The 23,693-nt window shown below is 41.7% G+C and overlaps 1 protein-coding gene across 24 annotated transcripts in view; it reads left to right on the top strand.

The window, feature by feature from the left end:
- The window catches only part of LOC139556243 (receptor-type tyrosine-protein phosphatase kappa-like), a 181,807-nt gene that overhangs the window by 36,222 nt on the left and 121,892 nt on the right, over positions 1-23,693 (top strand). For all 24 annotated transcript variants that reach the window (XM_071369913.1, XM_071369917.1, XM_071369914.1 and 21 more), the window contains 2 exons: positions 10,791-10,913; positions 20,790-21,061. In XM_071369913.1, the coding sequence (XP_071226014.1) occupies positions 10,791-10,913; positions 20,790-21,061 (395 nt within the window). The remainder of the gene's footprint in view (positions 1-10,790; positions 10,914-20,789; positions 21,062-23,693) is intronic.

The following is a 23,693-nucleotide window of genomic DNA, read 5'->3' as shown; positions in this document are numbered from 1 at the left end:
AAGTCCTGTGATTTGCGACTTTCTCTGCCATCACACCACTCAGGTTCCAAAAGAAGTGCTAGGTCACTCCCCTATCAGTGGCTCCAGCCATCCTCAGTAGGAGAGTTTCGGGAGAGGTTGGTTTCATGGCTGTTTGTATTGCCTCCCTGCAGAGTGGCCACTGTGGGGTTTCTGAGTTAACTACAGCTGTGAGCCCTCAGCGGTCCTGGCTCTGTCAGGTAGAACTGGGTCGTCAGTAGTTGCCACAAAGTCAGAAACCCCGCCTATTTCTCTTCTTAAAATCTGATTTTAAACCTTACCTTATGCCTAACCTTAAATTTAGACCAAATGTTTGTTTTCATACATTTCATACATACGATATAGCCAATTTTGTAGGAACTAATGACAACCGTAGGTAGAACTGAGTTTGACTCAATGGTGGCCCAGAAGGCCCAGGCCATATCCCACTCGTCGTCCACAGTGATGTTGTGGCATCTGAACAGGCCTGGGCCAGCGCTCAACCTCATTAACCGGGGGAAGCCATACGCCATGGTTGTTTTTTTCCACGCCCTCTGCCAGCAGAATAAGTAGAAGCAGATTTGTATTAAATTCATGACATTTTCAACAGGGAAAAAGTGGAAAGCTATGCGTGTCAGAACGCGGGATGAATCGTAGGGGTGGTCATTAGTTGGGATTCAAACAGGCGCCATGTTTACAGTGAATGAAATCTCCCGATTCAGCTGAAACGGAAGGTGAAGCATCGTGGCTAATGCATCATCACAGGGCCACAGAGGAGGAAAAGGCCAAAAAGGAAACTGGGACAAAAATATTTTGACAAACTCATGTTTCATTCATGGGTTTGAATTGGGCTTTGCAGGGCAGTGGCGTAGAATTCCTCCCTCATCTTGGGGCCCGCGTAATTGAAATCCTGCCAATGTCACACTCTTGTTTTACAAAAGTGAGTTGAGGTGTGCTCTGCTCCCCCTGCCTTTATCTGGGCCATCCTTTTTGATGGCAGCTCTGCACTCGCAGTGCACTGAGGCGCGATGGTCAGATAGAGAATATAAAGTAAATGGGCCTGTAATGTTTGTAGAGGCAGAAACATGTCACTTTGTATTACGTTTTAAGCCATTTCACCTTTTATCATGTAAAACAAGGTCATACATCAGGATTTGATCAAAAATACTTTTCAATGTCAGACAGTGGGCTTTGGAGAGTGTTTTAAATGAAGCTGTTTGATTTTTTCTAGGTTGACTAAACCTTTTCACTGTTTTCATGGCACAGTAGTCATTTATGTTTTGTTGAAAACAGCAGTGAAGTTTGAGGTCAAAATTGTTTTGGAATGTTGCAATTGTCCAGTTGACAGCATATTGACCCCACTTTGTGATACAATCACATTAGTATATTTTTCAGTGTCCATATTTAATATGCTCGATGTGATTTAAAAGGGCTTTGATGTAGTTGGATCTGACAAAATATTCTACCATGACTAACCCTCAGTTAAATCTTATTGTGACAATTATTCAGTAGAACATTTCAGAGTTGATTTGTTTTGCCCTATCTAGATTAGATAAAAATTCATGTTTTCAATTTACACTGAACAAAAATATAAACGCAACATGTAAAGTGTTGGTCCCATGTAATCTGTAATACAAGATCCCAGAAATGTTCCATATGCACAAAAAGCTTATTCCCTCTAAAATGTTGTGTACCAATTTTTTACATCCCTGTTTGTGAGCATTTTTTTATTTGTCAATAATACTGTCTTGCACAAAAAGCTTATTTCTCTCAAATGTTGTGCACAAATTTGCTTACATCCCGGTTAAGGAGCAATTCTCCTTTGCCAAGATAATCCATTCACCTGACAGGTGTGACATGTCAAGTATCTGATCAGTGCTAGCTGCGCCACCAGAGTCTCTGGGTTCACGCCCAGGCTCTGTCGCAGCCGGCCGCAACCGGGAGGTCCGTGGGGCGACGCACAATTGGCATAGCGTCGTCCGGGTTAGGGAGGGTTTGGCCGGTAGGGATATCCTTGTCTCAGTATGTAAAAAAAATGTAATGTATGCACTCTACTGTAAGTCGCTCTGGATAAGAGCGTCTGCTAAATGACTAAAATGTAAATGTAAAATTAAACAGCATGATCATTAGACAGGTGCACCTTGTGCTGGGGATAACATGCTACAGATGTCTCAAGGTTTGAGGGACCGTGCAATTGGCATGCTGACTGCAGGAATGTCCACCAAAGCTGTTTCCAGAGAACGTAATGTTAATTTCTCTACCATAAGATGCCTCCAACTTCATTTTAGAGAATTTGGCAGTATGTCCCACCAGTCTCACAACCGCAGACCACGTGTAACCACGTCAGCCCAGGACCTCCACATCCGGCTTCATCTGCGGGATCATATGAGACTAACCACCCAGACAGCTGATGAAACTGTGGGTTTGCACAACCAAAGAATTTCTGCACAAACTGTGAGAAACGTCTAAGTGAAGCTCATCTGGGTGCTCGTCATCCTCACCAGTGTCTTGACCTGACTGCAGTTCTGCGTCATAACCGACTTCAGTGGGCAAGTGCTCACCTTCGATGGTCACTAACATGCTGGAGAAGTGTGCTCTTCACGGATTAATCCCGGTTTCAACTGTACCGGGTAGATGGTAGACCGCGTGTATGGTGTCGTGTGGGCAAGCAATTTGCTGATGTCAACGTTGTGAACAGAGTGCCCCATGGTGGCGGAGGGGTTATGGTATGGGCAGAAATAAGCTAAGAACAACGAACACAATTGAATTTTATTGATGGCAATTTGAATGCACAGAGATACCGTGACGAGATCCTGAGGCCCATTGTCGTGCCATTCATCTGCCACCATCACCTCATGTTTCAGCATGATAATGCACGGCCCCATGTCGAGAGGATCTGTACACAATTCCTGGAAGCACCAGACATGTCACCCATTGAGCATGTTTGGGATGCTCTGGATCAACGTGTACGACAGTGTGTTCCAGGTCCCGTCAATATCCAGCAACTTCGCACAGCCATTGAAGTGGGACAACATTCCACAGGCCACAATCAACAGCCTGATCAACTATATGTGAAGGAGATGTGTTGCGCTGCATGAGGCAAATGGAGGCCAAACCAGATACTGACTGGTTTTATGATCCACGCTTGTACCTTTTTTTTTTTTTTTTTACATATCTGTGACCAACAGATTCATATCGTTTATATTTTTGTTCAGTGTAGTTCAACAGATTATTATTTTTTCCTCTGTGTTTTCTACACTGTTAGTTGGCTTTATTAAAATTGATTTTGTAACGTTTTTAGTAGGCTATATGAATGTCTAGGTTTTTCTTAAACGTATTGGTTTCTGCACTTTGAGCACAATGACTTGAATTCAATTAACTGTAGTTTTTCTATCTTCATACAGTTATTGTGTTCTATAGCCATGGTTGAATAATCCCTGGCCACAACAACACAACGATTATTAGCGTGTGTTTTCCTGCTGTGTCTCTGTCTGGTCTAGACAGTTATGAAAGTATTTAATAGCTTGGAGCTCTACAAAGGTTGCGTATGTATTATTTAAAGTGTACTTGCTTGTGGAGAAGATGCTATGCCACCTATTTACTTCTCAGAGCTATAATGCAGATCAATTTCCGTGTATCTCCAAAAGCATTGAAATGCATGTCTGAGTGGGAGAGCATTGGGTCTCGTCCCTATGATAAAGAGAAATTATTTACCCAGGTTGTCTACAGTGCAAATGCAAGACATTAACTATTATCAACGTATCCGGGCCAAGGTTGCTGTTGCCTTATTTAGACTCTTTTAATGTTCTCAGTGCGTTGAATGTTTGGCTGAACCCTGCATTACCTTAGTCCCTTTAATGGTCATAAATATTTATTCCCAAGAATGAGGCTTGTATTACATTGCCCAATAACTGCCAGCAGTTTGTCCCTATATCCCTCACACAAACGGTGTCAAGCGGCTACAGTATATGTTATGTATGCGTTGTGATAGAGCTGTTAAACCTCAAGAGCGAACAATGTTGATAAAAAGGGGTTATCAGCCACAATAATTATTTTATTATGTAAATGAAGCGCATACTATTATTTCATTAGCAGACTTCCAAATTTGAGTCCTCAGATTAGTATGCAAATCATCTCGTTGCTGTCCTTGCAGAAGACAGAGGGGATTTACAACTCATTTCATAGCAGCTAGTTGTTCTCCAGCTATTAATGTAATTATAACACCGCTGACCTGTGATTTGATGCAATTATAACACCACTGTCCTGTGATTTGATGCAATTATAACACCACTGTCCTGTGATTTGATGCAATTATAACACCACTGTCCTGTGATTTGATGCAATTATAACACCACTGTCCTGTGATTTGATGCAATTATAACACCCCTGTCCTGTGATGCGATGCAATTATCACACCAATGACCTGTGATGTGATACAATTATAACACCACTGACCTGTGATGTATGTTTGCATAACACGGAACCCAAACCGGCTGTGCACGTGCGCCATCGTGCATAAATGTATTTAGTCCCCCTACACCAAATGCGATCACGACACGCAGGTTAAAATATCAAAACCAACTCTGAACCAATTACATTAATTTGGTGACAGGTCGAAAAGCATACATTTATGGCAATTTAGCTAGCTTGCACTTGCTAGCTAATTTTTCCTATTTAGCTAGCTTGCTGTTGCTAGCTAATTTGTCCTGGGTTATAAGCATTGAGTTGTTATTTTACCTGAAATGCACAAGGTCCTCTACTCCGACAATTAATCCACACATAAAACGGTCAACCGAATCGTTTCTAGTCATATCTCCTCCTTCTAGGCATTTTCTTCTCTTGACTTTATATTGCCGATTGGCAACTTTCATAAATTAGGTGCATTATCACCACTGACCTCGTTCGTCTTTCAGTCACCCACGTGGGTATAACCAATGAGGACATGGCACGTGGGTACCTGCTTCTATAAACCAATGAGGAGATGGGAGAGGCAGGACATGCAGCGCGATCTGCGTCACAAATAGAACTGACTTGCACGCTCATTGGCGTGCGCAATAATTGAATAATTTAGATTTCTAAATGTATTTTGCGACGCGAGTGGTGTAGTCAGCTTGTAAGGAATGCAAAGCGAGCGGCAGGTGACTGTCATTGAGGCTTTAAAAAAAAATGTTTACCCTCAATGATGACAAGCGTCTACCTGGGCTTTGTTAATCAATGGTCCAAACTCTGTTTTGTCAACACATGGAGGGTTTATATTGATATCCTAAAGTTTTTAGTTTAGTGTCAGTAAATTAAACAGAAGACCAGAACACGACTCTAGACATAGATTATAAATGCTTGCAAGTCTACCAGAATAGCCTGGCCAGAGATGCACAGTGCTCAGGTGCCAGAGACTGTCAGATGGCTGTGTGTGTGTGTGTGTGTGTGTGTGTGTGTGTGTGTGTGTGTGTGTGTGTGTGTGTGTGTGTGTGTGTGTGTGTGTGTGTGTGTGTGTGTGTGTGTGTGTGTGTGTGTGTGTGTGGTGTGCTTGCAGATTGTGCGGTGGGGTGGCACACTGGTTTTACTGGCAGAACACTGAGAGAGAGAGAAGGTGTTTGCTAAGACGTGGGCTGGAGGGTGGCTCTGCTGCCTGTGTGTGTGGGCAGACACTTTCACACACATTAGTCCCTCAGTGCCATACATCCAGCAGACCCTCTCCTCTTCATGGATTTTTCAAACTCACTATAACGTATAGTACTCTCATAAAGTAGATTCATGCCAATTGCACGCTCCCTCAACTTGAGACATCAGTGGCATTGTGTTGTGTGACAAAATTGCACATTTTAGAGTGGCCTTTTATTGTCCCCAGCACAAGGTTCACCTGTGTAATGATCATGGTTCTTGATATACCACACCTGTCAGTCAGGTGGATGGATTATCTTGACAAATAATTAAATGCTCACTAACAGGGATGCAAACAATTGGTGCACAACATTTTAGAGCAATAAGCTATTTGTGCATATGGAACATTTCTGGGATCTTTTATTTCAGCTCATGAAACATGGGACCAACACTTTATGTGTTGCATTTATATTTTTGTTCAGTAAATATTCCCAAATTTGATTTAATCCGTTACGCTGTGTGCACTGAACTGACATGCATGATTGTTACTGACAGGCCGATGTACAGATGAAAGGAATTAAATAGCCTATAATGCGCCGCGGCGCTCAATTCAGACAGCGGTGTGTAACCTACTGTAGCTGCTGTTAAGTAATTCAAAGCCTTTACTCCATCACTCAGGATGTCATTTTCCAGTGTGTGAACGCTGCGTGTAACACATCCGGTGTCAGGATAAATAAAATGCAAGGTCTGCTAACTTTCTTTAATTATGTTTAATTACCGCAAACAATGAATGGCAAATGCAATTTTCGTATATACGGGTTCGCTGTTTCACCGCGCAGGATGAACAGGGAACTGGCAAGAAGTACGTAAACAGCTGTTCTTATACCGTGATGACGTAGTTTCAACGCGTCTGTTAGCCTATCACAGTAGAGGCTGGGCTTGGTTTAGACTTTGCCCCCCTTTGCTGGCCCTTTGTCCAAGCCCCTTGGCGCGTTCCTTTGTTCACATCTGGTTGCTGGGTAGATTAGCTCCGTCTTGGGTCTGTCGATTCTACACTAAAACAGTTCCTAATATGGTATTGTCCAGTATTCTAACCTCCTCGTTGGTCTAGAGAGATGCACCCCTCCCCTCTCCAGACTGTCCACAACTTTTATGGCCTGTGTTGGTCATTCCTTACACCTACACACCCACACCCCTCTGTATAGTTTGTGTATGTGTGTAACAAAACAATATTCCTCTTCAACCAATATGCTAACAGGCTATTATGCTTAAACATACAGTGGGGAGAACAAGTATTTGATACACTGCCGATTTTGCAGGTTTTCCTACTTACAAAGCATGTAGAGGTCTGTAATTTCTATCATAGGTACACTTCAACTGTGAGAGACGGAATCTAAAACAAAAATCCAGAAAATCACATTGTATGATTTTTAAGTAATTAATTTGCATTTTATTGCATGACATAAGTATTTGATCACCTACCAACCAGTAAGAATTCCGGCTCTCACAGACCTGTTAGTTTTTCTTTAAGAAGCCCTGCTGTTCTCCACTCATTACCTGTATTAACTGCACCTGTTTGAACTCGTTACCTGTATAAAAGACACCTGTCCACACACTCAATCAAACAGACTCCAACCTCTCCACAATGGCCAAGACGAGAGAGCTGTGTAAGGACATCAGGGATAAAATTGTAGGCCTGCACAAGGCTGGGATGGGCTACAGGACAATAGGCAGGCAGCTTGGTGAGAAGGCAACAACTGTTGGCGCAATTATTAGAAAATGGAAGAAGTTCAAGATGACGGTCAATCACCCTCGGTCTGGGGCTCCATGCAAGATCTCACCTCGTGGGGCATCAATGATCATGAGGAAGGTGAGGGATCAGCCCAGAACTACACAGCAGGACCTGGTCAATGACCTGAAGAGAGCTGGGACCACAGTCTCAAAGAAAACCATTAGTAACACACTACGCCGTCATGGATTAAAATCCTGCAGCGCACGCAAGGTCCCCCTGCTCAAGCCAGCGCATGTCCAGGCCCGTCTGAAGTTTGCCAATGACCATCTGGATGATCCAGAGGAGGAATGGGAGAAGGTCATGTGGTCTGATGAGACAAAAATAGAGCTTTTTGGTCTAAACTCCACTCGCCGTGTTTGGAGGAGGAAGAAGGATGAGTACAACCCCAAGAACACCATCCCAACCGTGAAGCATGGAGGTGGAAACATCATTCTTTGGGGATGCTATCTGCAAAGGGGACAGGACGACTGCACCGTATTGAGGGGAGGATGGATGGGGCCATGCATCGCGAGATCTTGGCCAACAACCTCCTACCCTCAGTAAGAGCATTGAAGATGGGTCGTGGCTGGGTCTTCCAGCATGACAACGACCCGAAACACACAGCCAGGGCAACAAAGGAGTGGCTCCGTAAGAAGCATCTCAAGGTCCTGGAGTGGCCTAGCCAGTCTCCAGACCTGAACCCAATAGAAAATCTTTGGAGGGAGCTGAAAGTCCGTATTGCCCAGCGACAGCCCCGAAACCTGAAGGATCTGGAGAAGGTCTGTATGGAGGAGTGGGCCAAAATCCCTGCTGCAGTGTGTGCAAACCTGGTCAAGAACTACAGGAAACGTATGACCTCTGTAATTGCAAACAAAGGTTTCTGTACCAAATATTAAGTTCTGCTTTTCTGATGTATCAAATACTTATGTCATGCAATAAAATGCAAATGAATTACTTAAAAATCATACAATGTGATTTTCTGGATTTTTGTTTTAGATTCCGTCTCTCACAGTTGAAGTGTACCTGTGATAAAAATTACAGACCTCTACATGCTTTGTAAGTAGGAAAACCTGCAAAATCGGCAGTGTATCAAATACTTGTTCTCCCCACTGTAAATCCTAACAAGTGCTACTATTTTTAGCATATAATATTATTAAAACAAAATCAGACAGAATAGTAGAATATTTGACCTATTTACCTAGTCGACTTGTTGTGTGTTCTATGTGAGAGAAATATTCATTTCGAGGCACATTCAAGTTATGATGGGGAGGGAAACATGTATTCTGACAAGCAGTCAATGCAGAACCATTCTTAATGCAATCGCGGGAAAACACTTTGAAAGCAGTTTTGGAAAATGTATTTAAAGTAGTTTGGGCCTTTGTTAAAAAGGGGTGGGGTCCCTGTTTTCCATTGCGACCATTTTATTTATTTACTCCTTCAATTGCACGAATATCATCGTTTTACAAATTCAGTTACAACCGGAGTTTCAAGCATGGTTTAGGAACAGCTGCGCAACAATAGTGCTGGGTCGTTTGAGAACGTACGCCTCTATTTGAACGGCTCTTTTTGGTGAAAGTCGGGAACCGAATCGCGTATCTGAAAGAGCCATTCATTTGATTTGCATACTGTTACAAATGATTTTTGAGCTCCAGACATCGATCATCTGCAGATAAATTATAAAGTTGTTAATTCTGTAATGTGATTTTCCTCTTTGTCAATGGTAAATTCCTGTATTACTCAGGAAATGATGTCCAGGGACGCCCTGTCTGGAAGTGACTCTAGCTTTGATTTGTTCTCATTGCTAAGATGTAGCCTAGTCGATCTCTTTGGTTTATTCCACCCCACTTTAATTAACCCTTGGAAAGATGAGTCAATGTTAACTTCAATTCTGAGTGTCCGCTTGATGTTTGGAGTTTCTGGATGACTGGAGTTTCAAATGAGAACCTCATTTGAGGTTCTGATATCTTAGTAAACACAGTGCATCCTCCTGTGGGAATTAGAACATAATTTTATTTTAGCTATAACCTTCTGTTAGCCAGTGTTAATTAGCATCTGTTTTTGTCGTGGAATTAAAATGCAAATGGTGATGTTTCTGTGTGCCATCACTGAGGTTTGAAAGGTCAGCGGTTGTACCCAGATAGGGTGACCTTTTTCCATTTGTGAAGAACTCTCTCCTGGTAATGAGCAGAGAGGTACGGGTCATTGATATGCACCTTTCCGGTCATTGGGATTTTAACCTACACTTACCCATGTTCAACTTTTACCATTAAATACAGACCTGGCAGTTCAGTTTCATAGCTTGCTAGAACACTCAGAGGATTGTGTTCGGCGTTATTCTTCCTCGCTCTTCTCCGGCAACCAGCTATGATTCATCTAGAGAACTTGGAATGAGTATCTCTTCCCATAAGCCACCAGTGACCTCAGGTGGAATTGGCTACATGTATCAGGCACCCATGTCAAAGTCATTAGAGGCCTGTCTCTCCACTCTGCTCGGCTCAGGGCCTCTGACATGTCGACTTCCAGACAGGGCCTGCAGGAGGGCCTTTGTTGTTGCATACCATCTCACAGATGACTGGCTCCAAGTTATGCCTGAAACTCAAAAAGGAGAGAGCTGTGTGACAGAGCTGTCTGGTGGCCTGGCCTCCTCATGCTTACTCACTTGTCAGATCTTAGCACATGCTGAATTGCCCAACAGAGGAGACTCAATCTGGGTAGGAAGGGGGATAGAAGGCCTATACTGCCTGGTACTCAGAGGCTGTGTTGTAAAGTACTTAAGTTAAAATACTTTTAAAAAAGTACTACTTAAGTCGTTTTTTGGGGTATCTATACTTTATTATTTATATTTTTGACAACTTTTTCTTCACTACATTCCGAAAGAAAATAATGTACTTTTTACTCCATACATTTTCCCTGAAGTACTCGTTACATTTTGAATGCTTAGCAAGACAGGAAAAAAGTCAAATTCACGCACTTATAAAGAGAACATCCCTGGTCATCCCTACTGCCTCTGATCTGGCGGACTCACTAAACAAACATTCTTTGTTTGTAAATTATGTCTGAGTGTTGGAGTCTGCCCCTGGCTATCGGTAAAAAAATTATTATAATAATTGAAATGATTTTTACTTTTGATACTTAAGTATATTTTATAAACGACATGTTCTTTTAATAGTTAAGTATATTTAAAATCAAATACTTTTAGACTTTTACTCTAGTATTTTACTGGGTGACGTTCTCTTTTACTTGAGACATTTTCTATTAAAGTATCTTTACTTATACTCAAGTATGACACTTGAGTACCTTTTCTACCACTGCTCAGAGGTACCACTCGGCTCAGCTGTTGTAAATTAATAAAATAAACAATGATATTAATCGACAATATGGGGTTAACCAAGTAAATTAACTCATGTTTTTGTCCTTCCAGGTGGCTGTACATTTGACGATGGCCCAGCCCAGTGTGACTACCAGCAGGATCCCTATGACGACTTTGACTGGACCCATGTCAGCGCACAGGAAGTGCCATACTTGTCATCTGAACTGCCCCAAGGTGAGACTAACTCTGCCACCATGTCCACAAACCTAATGAATATTGGTTGTTCATTAGGCAAACACGATCAAGGCCACCACACCAGGTTCCCAACACCTGCTATGTAGAAAAACCAACAGAGGTTTTTTTAGACTCATATTTGCAGCTAAATGTGCAGGGCCATCTATTTAGTGCTTCCAACAAGGGAAGTAGAATGTTTGGCTAATGTGTAAACTGACCAGAGTAAGTGTAGCTAATGAGGGAAATGCAGAGAGCAGCTCCTTTTGGAGAGAAGGAAGGAATGTGAAACAATGAATAGATAGAAGGAAATTAATCTCAGGGCCTTCTGGTCTTCTGTCTTTGTTACTTCTCACAATAGAGTCTTAATTCCAACCTTTCACAATTGTAATGAAAAAGTTTTTTTAATTTCCCGGGTAGAGAGAAAAAGCTTTGTGCTCAGCAGCAAAATGTCTATTTAGGTTTGAACACTGTCATACACGGAATAATGAAGGCTTTTAAATAAGATCAGGGAAGGCGACGTTGTGAGTACGTGGAGAGCATGGGCCCTGCGACCTTGCCTATTCACCTCTCCACAGCGTAATCACTTGCATTCAGACAGGAATGATGTGCATAGGAAATTAAAGCATTTCACTTTCAGCAAAATTTCCCAATTAATAAGATGGAAGGTAATTAATCATGCAAGGGAACAGAGAAGGTAATCAGCAGATTGTCTGAACAAGGTTGTGTCCCATTACAATGTTCCACAATAAGGCTGTCATATGCCTTTGTCTGGCCCAAAAATGATGGCTGGGCACATTTTACAACACGACTTGACCGGAAACCAGAAATATCTGGTTAAACTTCTCTCGCAGTTAAGATATTTGAGGAATTTATTATGGGACAGAACTACATTGCACTTGTCACTGTAGTGTTGAAAGATGGCATGAGGAAAAAGCAATAGCATATAACATGTCTAACAGTGATAGTTCTGGCTCTGAGGACCTTTGTCCTACCATTGTTGGAGGATGACACAGTAGTTTTCCTTTGTTCCTCTGTGGTGCTTAACTATGTCAGTTACATTTAATCACCTAGTTTCTCAGGTAGAGACGGTGCAGCGAACATTATAGCAGATGTTCATTTAATCTAAAGAGGAGGCATGAGTTGGCTTCCATTCCAATGGGAATTAGTTCCATTGCCGGGCCTGTCGGGTTTGTTTGAAAATTCGCTATAGCAGTGATAATGAGAGAAAATCGTTGTTTCATTCATCATGACTTCAAGCGTAAACTAAAGCAGGTGGAATGATTATCTCGCTAGCCAAAAAATCCTCACCTTTTTGTAAACCCCCCTTGTAAATGTGCTGGATAATCAATTACTTCAGAGAGACCTATGTAGTGACTAACTAGAATATTCCCACATTGTGGTTGCCTGAGAAGAATGTGAGGGGTTCTCTAGCTGAGATCCTCTATATTAATAGGTGAAAGGACATGAGGTTGACTGAAGGATCCCCCCCCCCCCTCCCTCATAACGAAGCAAACAGAGCTCCAGCATGATTTCATCAGCCTCCTATGTTTTCCAGCTAGCAACCAGATCTCGCAAATGAAATAAGCTTTATCATAAAGTAGCTTAAAAACCTCTTGACACTACAGGGGGTGCTGTTTCAACTTGGACATTTATCGTTCCCAAATTAAACTGCCTCGTACTCAATTCTTGCTCGTACAATATGCATATTATTATTAGTATTGGATAGAAAACAATCTCTAGTTTCTAAAACCGTTTGAATTATGTCTGTGGGTGAACCAGAACTTTTTCTGCAGCGAAATCCATGACAGGAACTGCGAAGGTCTGAAAACGAGGCTCTGTTCTCAGATCAGTTTAAAGCTCTGTATGTGTCCTATGGGTCGACATGACCCCGCCTTCCCCTGGATGTCAGTAACCAATGAGAAGTGGAATGGAGTGTCTACGTAGATCTCAGAGCTTATAAAAGGCCAAGGATCGAAGTGCACTCTCTTTTCGACGCTCGTCATTGCGCAAAGCAAGACCTCAAGATGGCATTTAGAAACTCTCAGTTATCGGCCTTAGCTATATCCGTCTGTAATTTAATTCGATATAGGTGTTAGAAACATCATAACGAAGTTATTTTAAACCGAGTTATATCAGTTTATGCGAGTATATTGCTATTTTCGGAATTTCCTTAGTATTGCGTTTTGGGGATTTGGGAATGTTCTGGCCACATAGCTATTGTTAGCTGCTAATTCCGAAGTTGAAGACGACGATTTACAACCAAGCAACGATTCTTTTGGACAAAGGACACCTTGCCCAAGATTCTGATGGAAGCTCGTCCAAAAGTAAGAACTATTTATGATGTTATTCCGTATTTATGTGGAAAAATGTAAACGCATTTGTCCGCCGTTATTGCGGCACTAGTCTGGCTGTAAAGCACACTGTATGTCTAGTAACGTTAATTTTAAAAATCTAACTCAGCGGTTGCATTAATAACTAATGCATCTTTCATTTGCTGTCCAACCTGTATTTTTTAGTCAATCTAATCGATAAATAATCGTAAACTTATGTGTCTTTCCAAGATGGCGCCGGCCAGAATGCATGAACTTTTGCTACTGATCACATTGTATAGCCACGATTTGTGCTGCTAAATATGCACATTTTCGAACAAAACCTATATGCATTGTGTAATATGATGTTACAGGACTGTCATCTGTGGAAGTATATCAAGGTTAGTCCAAAATTATATATCTTTTGCTGGATTGTTACGATCGCTAACCTGTGCTGCTGGTAAATTGCTTGTGTTTCTGGCTATTGTGCTAAGCTAATATAATGCTATATTGTGTTTTCGCTGTAAAACACTTAAAAAATCTGACATATTGGCTGGATTCACAAGATGTTGGGCTTTCATTTGCTGTACGCTGTGTATTTTTCAGAAATGTTTTAAGATGAGTAATTAGGTATTTGACGTTGGTCTCTGTAATTATTCTGGCAGCTTCGGCACTATTTCAGATTGCAGCTGCAATGTAGAACTGTGATTTATACCTGAAATATGCACATTTTTCTAAAAAAACATATGCTATACAATAAATATGTTATCAGACTGTCATCTTATGAAGTTGTTTCTTGGTTAGTGGCTATTTATATCTTTATTTGGTCGAATTAGTGATGGCTACTGATGGAGTAAAAAACTGGTGGAGTAAAAAAAGTGGTGTCTTTTGCTAACGTGGTTAGCTAATAGATTTACATATTGTGTCTTCCCTGTTAAACATTTTAAAAATCAGAAATGATGGCTGGATTCACAAGATGTGTATCTTTCATCTGGTGTCTTGGACTTGTGATTTAATGATATTTAGATGCTAGTATTTACTTGTGACGCTATGCTAGGCTATGCTAGTCAGCTTTTTTACTGTGGGGGGTGCTCCCGGATCCGGGTTTGGGAGGAATTAGAGGTTAACATACTTTCTCAGCCAGGGAGGATGAAAAGCAAACCCATCAGGGAGTTCCCATGAGAAGATAACACGTGCTATTTACCACGCAGAAACCTTCCTTCCTTATCTCTCTGAAGACCACAAATGCTTGAGACTCCCTCAATCAATATTAATTTGGAGCTGTGCTTATAGCTTGGCCCTGGTGCGGTTAGGCTCGGCTCAGGCTTGGCTCAGTCCTGTGCCAGTGTCAGCCCCTGTAGGTCTATTTAGCCTCCCATTGGAGATGCTGAGTGGGTGTAGAACACTGACTGCACCATTATGTCAAACCCCATGCCTCTCTCTCTGAGTACTGGTGCTCCTGGGTAGACCTACATCTCCCCTGTCAATACAGGCTCATCCCTAATGTGAGGCAGGGCAGTGTATTACGAGGTGAAGCCTGCTTTTTTTGCACTGTTAGAGTAGAGTCCCTTTAAAAAAAGAAGCATGGTTTGAATTGGCTGAATATTTTTATCTCTGTTTCCTTTGTAACTCACGTGACTGTACTGCCAGCGGTTGAGGCCATTTGGGTGACAGCCATCTTGTGGACTGGCATTCATCCTCTGGATACCTGACATTGATGTGAAGTTGAAAGCTCTGCTCTAAAATACATATTTATTTAATATTCCACCTTTGGATGAGTACTTGTTAAGTAATAGGAAATAAAATTATACCCTGTTATATTCAATTTTAGGTTGTATTGTCTAAATCTAGCAACGATATTCTTCCCATTAGTCTTTCTTGGGTTGTTTTTTATAAGCTTTCCAGAACATAACTAATCTATGCATGAACGCTGATATAACAGCAAAATTGGATAGAAGGATGGAAAATAAGTAGGATTTTTACAGTTGGAAGTTGGAACAGAAACAGTGTGCCAAGTCTGCCAACACTACAAGGTTCCACTTAGCTGGGGAAATTGTTTTTATGACTGGGTGTTATTGGGTAGTAAACTGCAGTACAAGTTGTTTTGTGTGTAGTTTTGTTGGTAGAGTACTATTGTCTGTTTTATCCCTATTTTCTTCATTGTAATTTTAAACTCTGTGGTTGTGCCTGTTGAAGACATGTGGCGGAACTTTGGCGACTTCTAAGAATTTTTTTAAACCCCCTGAAATCCTTAGGTATGAAAGTGACAGTTTACTGGAAGCTGTGGTGCCATTTCTAGGGCTGTGATGATACCAGTATTGCGTTTTTTTTCCCATGGCAAAAATTTCAACACGAAGCAGACCCTCTTTGATCCTTTAAAAACCTGCTATATGTAAAATATTGTGTGCTATAGCTTGGAAACTAAATAAATGTGACTCTTGATGAAAACATTTAGAGAGAGAGAGAGACACTCCAGCTGCTTTGACACCTTGTGATGAACTGTATACATTGACATAAAGAGGAGAGGAGATTGTGTTCGGTTAGCTCGAACAAAGCGGCTCTGATGTGAATGGCTATCGGGTTTTCACTACAAACACCACCAGGCATAAACATCTGCTTTTGATCTGCAGCGCAATATTGAAAAGTCTATGGTGTTGGATATGAGTGGTATGCTCATTTACTTGAGTCAAACATAATGCATGAAAGCACAATTTTATAAACTGTTGGCTCACACTTCTTAACCTCACTAGGGTATGTGGGACGGTAGCGTCCCACCTCGTCAACAGCCAGTGAAACTGCAGGGCGCCAAATTCAAAACAACAGAAATCCCATAATTTAAATTCCTCAATCATACAAGTATTTTACACCATTTTAAAGATACACTTGTTGTAAATCCCACCACAGTGTCCGATTTTTTTTACGTAAATAATCGATAAAATTGAAGACGGGATGATCTGTGTTCAATACAGGATTAAAACAAACTGTAGCTAGCCTTCTGGTCATGTGCCTCTAAAAACAGGACACAACAAGTGACCCTGATTCAAGATGGCCGTACTTCTTCATTACACAAAGGAATAACCTCAACCAATTTCTAAAGACTGTTGACATCCAGTGGAAGTGGTAGGAACTGCAAGAAGGTCCCTTAGAAATCCCATTGAAAAGAGAGTGACCTCAAAAAAATTAATCTGAATGGTTTGTCCTCGGGGTTTTGCCTGCTAAATAAGTTATGTTATACTCACAGACATGATTCAAACAGTTTTAGAAACTTCAGAGTGTTTTCTATCCAAATCTACTAATAATATGCATATCTTATCTTCTGGGGATGAGTAGCTGGCAGTTTAATTTGGGCATGGTTTTCATCCAATATTCCGAATGCTGCCCCCTACCCAAGAGAAGTTAAACAACTTTCAGAAGTAAATTAAATTGACATAAATTCATTCTTTGTGGAGGTTGAATTATGATCAAGAACTTAATCACCCCCCCCCTGAAGTGAATGAGCTGTTCTACCTTTTGAGAATCTCATATTTCAGCTGAATTTATCTGGTCCAGAGTTGATGTAGACTGAGGCCTTAGGCCTTCCCCTGTTCCCCAGGCCAAAGGCTTTATCAGATCCAATGTTCTGGAGCTCTGCAGAGGAATACCACCGCAGCACCAGTCTGTGGCACTCCCTCCCCTGACACCATTGAGAAACCAGTGCTTTGTGGCAGAGCAGCGCTGTACTCAACTGATCTTAATTGCAGGTTGTTGCTTTTTAGAGAATGGGGGTTTGTAATCTGTCGTAAAGCAGCAGTTGAGTGGAGGCCTGGTTTCTGGTGTTTTCAGCCGTGGTTTAAGAGTGGACCCAGCTGCATCCTGAAACACTGCTTATAAATCTGAGGAGGGTTCTGGCCCTGATGTCATTGATTGGTTTAACAGATTTCGCCTTTGTTGAGACACATTACTTGATCTTGGTTTGTCATGGATGTCATGCCTCAAGTAAAAAACGCCATTCTAAGGGGCCGAAGTGGTTCTTCCGAAATCAAATGTGGTATCAGTCATAAATCAGACAAAATATATTTACTAGACTGTGTAATTCAGAGGTGACAAACTATCATGTTCAAGTTTTATTGGAGGCACAAACAGAAGAAAGGTGGTGAATTTGTTTGTTTTCAATCTACATGAATCAATGCTGATTTCAAACGCTGTTTAGAAAATTATTCCCATTACTCCCACTTTCATTATTGCTGTACAATTATTTCCCTCTCAGAACAAAAAAAGTATTGATCTTGTTCAACTTTGGACTTCCTTTGTTTGAGCTTTAGTGGGAAAGTGAAATAAATAAATAAATCATAGTTTTGCGAAATAGAATTGCCAACACCTTTTGACTGTAGCTCTGTTGCCGTTTCTTTCGTTTTTCCTCTGACAGCTTGCTGATCGCTCTCTCATAAAGAAGTAACGCATGAGAGAAACAGACACGTTTTTTAGGCCTCATGTTTATTTTGTACCTTGATGAGAAACACACTGCCTGGCCTTGAACAGTCCGTAAAGGAGGGTGTAGAGAGGGGGAGGGGGGTGTTGAGAGGGGAAGGCCGACCGCCTAGCTTTGGGGAGGAAGGCTTTCTTGTATGTTTTCCAAAAACAAACCTTGAACAGTCAAACTCCCATTGTTCCCAATGACAAAACTCGCCTTTGAGCACAAAACATTTCAAAGGTCTTCAATTGAAATGTTTGGAAATGTATACCTTTTAAACAATTAGCTATTCGGGAATGCTTTTCTTTGTCTACACCCATTCAGCGTTGTTCACACCCTCTTAAGCTTTAGCCCCACCCATCTCTTTAAGGGTTGATCCGAGCGTTCTGTCCAACATCAGCAGTCAAGCACCCAAGATAACTGGCTAACTTTGGCTAGTTTGCTAGCTACTTCCAGACACAAATGAGAGAACAGCACACTGACCATTTTACTCGCCCTAGCAGAGCTGATTGTGCTGTTTTAATTTATCCAGAGCGTTGGTGACTGCAACTGTGCTGCTGGCAACAATTTACGCTTTTTTGCCAACGTTTACTGACACCGGGCATATTCAACGGGTGTTGAGATTTTGTAAATTCGTCAGTTATTCTGCGCTCTGGCACACTCAGACGAGAATGCTCTGAAATCAGAGTAGATAACCAGAGCGAATTTACCAGCTACGTCTACAACAGTTGTCGCAGTGACATTCTATTGAAATGGTTAGTTGCATAGTGGATGGAGTCTTTTGTTAAGACATGTAGCTAGGTAAACAATGAACCATAATCCCAACTCATGACGTTACCACCCTGCATGAATCTGCAGGTAGCTAACCAACCAGGTTCAATGTTAGCTAGCTAACATTAGGCTATAACTAGCAAAGCAAATGGCTCTCAGATACGAATAATAAGATCATACACATAATGTTAGCTAGCGAGCCAGCCAGCTAATGTTAGCTAGCTAGCTAACAGTACACTTTAACTTAAAATGAAAATGACTGTCAACATTAGAAAAATCTATTATCTGAAAATGTAGTTAGTCTTGCTATCTTATCTTACCCACTGTATATAGCCTCGTTATTGTTATGTAATTTTCTTGTTTGATAGTAGTGGTTTCTTTGCAGCAATTCGACCATGAAGGCCTGATTCACGCAGTCCCCTCTGAACAGTTGACGTTGAGATGTCTGTTACTTGAACTCTGTGAAGCATTTGTTTGGCCTGCAATCTGAAGTGCATTTAATTGCAGATTTCTGAGGCTAATAACTCTAATGAACTTATCCTCTGCAGCAGAAGTAACTCTGGGTCTTCCTTTCCTGTGGCGGTCCTCATGAGAGCCAGTTTCATCATATCATATTGCTTGATGGTTCTTGCGACTGCACTTGAAGAAACTTAAGTTATTGGAATTTTCCGCATTGACTGACCTTAATGTCTTAAAGTGATGATGTTGTTTCTCTTTGCTTATTTGAGCTGTTCTTGCCATAATATGGACTTGGTCTTTTACCAAATAGGGCTATCATCTGTATACCAACCCTACCTTGTCACAACGCAACTGATTGGATCAAACGCATTAAGAATGAAATAATTTCCACAAATTAACTTTTAACAAGGCACACGTGTTAATTGAAATGCATTCCATGTGACTACCTCATGAAGCTAGTTGAGAGAATGCCAAGAGTGTGCAAAGCTGTCATCAAGGCAAAGGGTGGCTTCCTTGAAGAATCTCAAACTTTTTTGGTTACTACATGATTCCGTATGTGTTATTTCATAGTTTTGATGTCTTCACTATTATTTTATAGTAAAAATAATGAAAACCCCTTGAATGAGTAAGTGTGTCCAAACTTTTGACTGGTATTGTATACTACTGCATCACTCCAAAGACCCTCCTGTTTTCTCTGTATTTGCCCTACCTAGATGAAAGCAGATAAATCATTCAGACCACTGTCTTGAAAATATCGTCCACTTCACAGCAAATCATCTTCATTTAAAAAAAACAAACAGCACATATAAAACACTGCCAGATGGGTTCCTAAAAGATTTCTTACAAATGTATCTTTGTTTAGAGCTATACACACAATGTTGTGTCAGAGTTTTGTTGCAATATGAATCATTAGAACTGAGCTTGAATTGGATTCATTGATTTGGCAGGCCTGAAAATGTTGAACAGATGTACTGTTTTTGTGACGAATGGTTTTGAAATGAGGCCTTGGTGTCTTGCTTAAGGGAATATCAGCTAAACGGATTTTGATTATATACTGAACAAAAATATATACGCAACATGCAACAATTTCAAAGATTTTGCTAAGTTACCGTTCACATAAGGAAATCAGTCAATTGAAATTAATTCATTAGGCCTTAATCTATGGATTTCACATGACTGGGTAGGGGCACAGCCATGGGTGGACCTTAGAGGGCATAGATCCACCCACTTGGGAACCAGGCCCACCCAGTGGGGAACCAAGCCCAGCCAATCAGAATGAGTTTTTCCCCACAAAAGGACTTTATTTACAGACAGAAATACTCCTCCTTGACAAAGGATCAAATGCTCACTAACAGGGATTTAAACACATTTGTGCACAAAATTAGAGAGAAAAAAATGTTTTTTGTGCATATGGAACATTTCTGGGATATTTTATTACAACTCATGAAACATGGGACCAGGACTTTACATGTTGCGTTTATATTTTTGTTCAGTGTAGTTTGTTCCTTCAAAGGTAAGTGACCTGCACTGAACTCTACATGGACATTTTCAAAAAATAATCTTATTTGTTCTCATTTAGTGGATCAAACATTATTCAATCAATTAAATGGCCTTTGAAACATTTCTCTTTGTTTGGTCTTTACTCAAAGTTGTCTACTAAGAAACATCCCACTGGGTATAGATGTAAATTCAACATCTATTCCACATTGGTTCTACTTAATTGAATTGACGTGGAAACAACGTTGATTCAACCAGTGTGTGCCCAGTGGGATTGGACCACTTAAAGTGGAGTGGGTAAGCCTTGGCTCGTTGAGAGTCTGACTCCAGGCCCTTCTTCTCTCCATGTCCTATAATGCCCCATCTTCTCTTTCTCCTATCCCCCCTCAGGTTCCTACATGATGGTGGACTCCTCCCAGCACGATGCCGGAGAGAAGGCCCGCATCCAGCTGCCAGTAATGAAGGAAAACGACACCCACTGTATTGACTTCAACTACTTATTGTACACCCAAGATGGCTCCAGCCCGGGGACACTGAACATCCTGGTGAAGGTTAACAAAGGTCCCCTGGCTAATCCCATCTGGAATGTGACCAGCTACACCGGGAAGGACTGGCTCCGGGCTGAGCTGGCCGTCAGTACCTTCTGGCCTAACGAGTATCAGGTACATAGACTCACTACACCTTTGCAATACCTATTACGTTTCAAAGTTTGTTCGCCACGTGCACAGGATACAACAGGTGTAAAACAGTTCAGTGAAATGCTTACTTGAAAGCTCTTTCCCAAAAATGCAGTTAATAATATAAATAAAATAGAGTAAAACGCTATAAGTATCCATCTGGGGCCATATCAAATATCTCAGAGTACGAGTGCTGATCTAGGATAAGTTTTTACTTTTAGATCAAAATAAATAAGATTACATGGACAGGGGGATTGATCCTAGATCAGCTCTCCTACTCAAAGACACTTTATACATATAGACCAAGGCCTCTGTAGCAATGATATGGAGATAGACCTATTGGCTGTATGTCTCCCATCACTGCAACTCCCGTACGGACTCGGGAGAGGCGAAGGTCGAGAGCCATGCGTCCTCCGAAACACGACCCTGCCAAGGCGCACTGCTTTTTGACACACTGCTCGCTTAACCCGGAACCCAGCCGCACCAATGTGTCAGAGGAAACACAGTACAACTGGCGACCGTGTCAGCATGCACGCACGCCCATGCACGCCCCTGCCACAGGAGTTGCTAGAGCGCGATGGTGCAAACCCTCCTCCTACCCGGACAACGCTGGGCCAATGCTGCCTCATGGGTCTCCCGGTCGTGGCCGGCTGCAACACAGCCTGGGATCAAACCCGGGTCTGTAGTGATGCCTCAAGCACTGCGATGCAGTTCCTTAGACCACTGTGCCACTCAGGAGGCCCTGTAGATACCTTTTTTTAGGGGGAGTGTAAATTGGGGAGTGATTATTAATCTCTTTAGATTAATATCATTAATCCTTCCTTACAGTCAGATTTATAACTGATAAGCAAAGCTCTCAAGTATTTTATTTATTTAATCAGTTAAGAACAAATTCTTATTTACATTGACGGCCTACCCCGGCCAAACCCTAATCCGGACAACGCTGGGCCAATTGTGCGCCGCCCTATGGGACTCTCAATCACGACTGGAATCGAACCAGGCTGTATCACAAAGTAGCCAGCTCTGTAATGAGAATGGATGGTTAAGGAGGAGGTATGGAGAGGTGAAGAAGACCTACAGCACTGTTTTGCACTTGTGTTTCCCTGTCAGGGATGGGGTCCTAAATTAATTAATGACTGGTACTAATAAGTCCAATAACACACACACACACACACACACACACGCATGCATGTATGCAAACACACACACTAATGAGGCCTTGTCTTGTAGCAATCTGGCTGAGTTGAGCTTAGGCTAGGTCACTGATTTATCAGTGTTGACCCGGACTCAGGATTCAGGAGTGGATGCTGGGGGCACACAGCAATGTGTGTGGCTGTGTACGCCCGGAGGGGCCCAGCAGGATAGCTGCATATCACTCTGTGCCATCTAAAGCCGGTCTGACAACCCTAACATCCCTGCCCTAAGTATGGGTTCTCAGTGAGGTATTCAGAGGTGACAATCCTAACTGCCCAGAGCTATACCTCTCAAAGGCTGGGAAACAGAAACAAGGGTGCTAGCCAGGTTCTTTATCCTCAGAGTCCTGCTAATAGCTCCTGCTGCTGCAGCTTATAACATAAGCAGAGGCAGGTTTTATTTCCCTTGCAGTTCCCCTCCAATGTAGCCATGCGAGACGGGTACATTGACCGTAAATGACTGAAAACTGATTTGAAATATTCAGAATGCATGTCGATTGATAAGAGCAGAGACTTTGAAAGCTAAAGACGTTGGGCTAGATTTAGTGAGAACCTTTGCAATTATCAAATGGCCATGTAGCTGGTGTACTCTCTCCTCTCGCCTCCTGTTCCCCTCTCCTTTCGCTCTTCAGATACTTTATTTATCTGCCTTTTGGAATGGGATTTGATTCAGTAAGCTCACCTCCCTTTCTCTGCCAATTTCGTTTGCATTTTGCTGTCGCCTCTTCTCTCTGTGTGGTTAATGAAACCCGTGGCCTGTCATGTCACTAATTGGAAGGAATGAATGATTCAGTACTCTGGTCAACACGTCATCTAGGAGTGATGGGGAATTTTAAGTGGCTGGTGCGTATTCTTATTATTATAATCATATTTTAGTTTTTTTAGTGTCCTTTGCCCGTGGTGTCAGAGCTAGAGCTGTAATGACCTGTCATGCTGACATTGGCTAGTGTAATTGGACACTCCCGTGTTTCCACATGCGTCTTTCCACATGCGTCTGTGAGGACACTTTACTGTAATACCAGAATAGTAGTGTAGTGAGAGATGAGAGGTGAAATAGGACCATTCAATTCCATAAGCATGTTATGAAATGTTTCATTTGATAAAGCATCTGAAAAGATAAGGTGGGTGTACTTACATTGGAGTGAGCTATTAAAAGGAAGTGATTGAGGGAGCGAGTAAAAAAGGCTTGGCCACAGGTGTGCGTGCTTGTGTCTTTGTTTCATTATATTTGGTTGCCTCTGCTGGTCACAAGTAGTCATTACGTCTTTTATATCTTTTAAGTTAAGCACATTCTGTAATATGGTCACTGCACACATGCAGATTCTCAATTTTTTCAATCAAGAATTCTTCTTTCAAAAAGGGTTCATCCATATATCCATCATCAACTCATCAATTGAGTATTTTTCAGTGTTGATTCATAACTC

Source organism: Salvelinus alpinus, chromosome 27 (assembly GCF_045679555.1).
Source record: "Salvelinus alpinus chromosome 27, SLU_Salpinus.1, whole genome shotgun sequence".
Lineage (NCBI taxonomy): Eukaryota > Metazoa > Chordata > Actinopteri > Salmoniformes > Salmonidae > Salvelinus > Salvelinus alpinus.
This window is presented reverse-complemented; position numbering and strand designations above follow the sequence as displayed.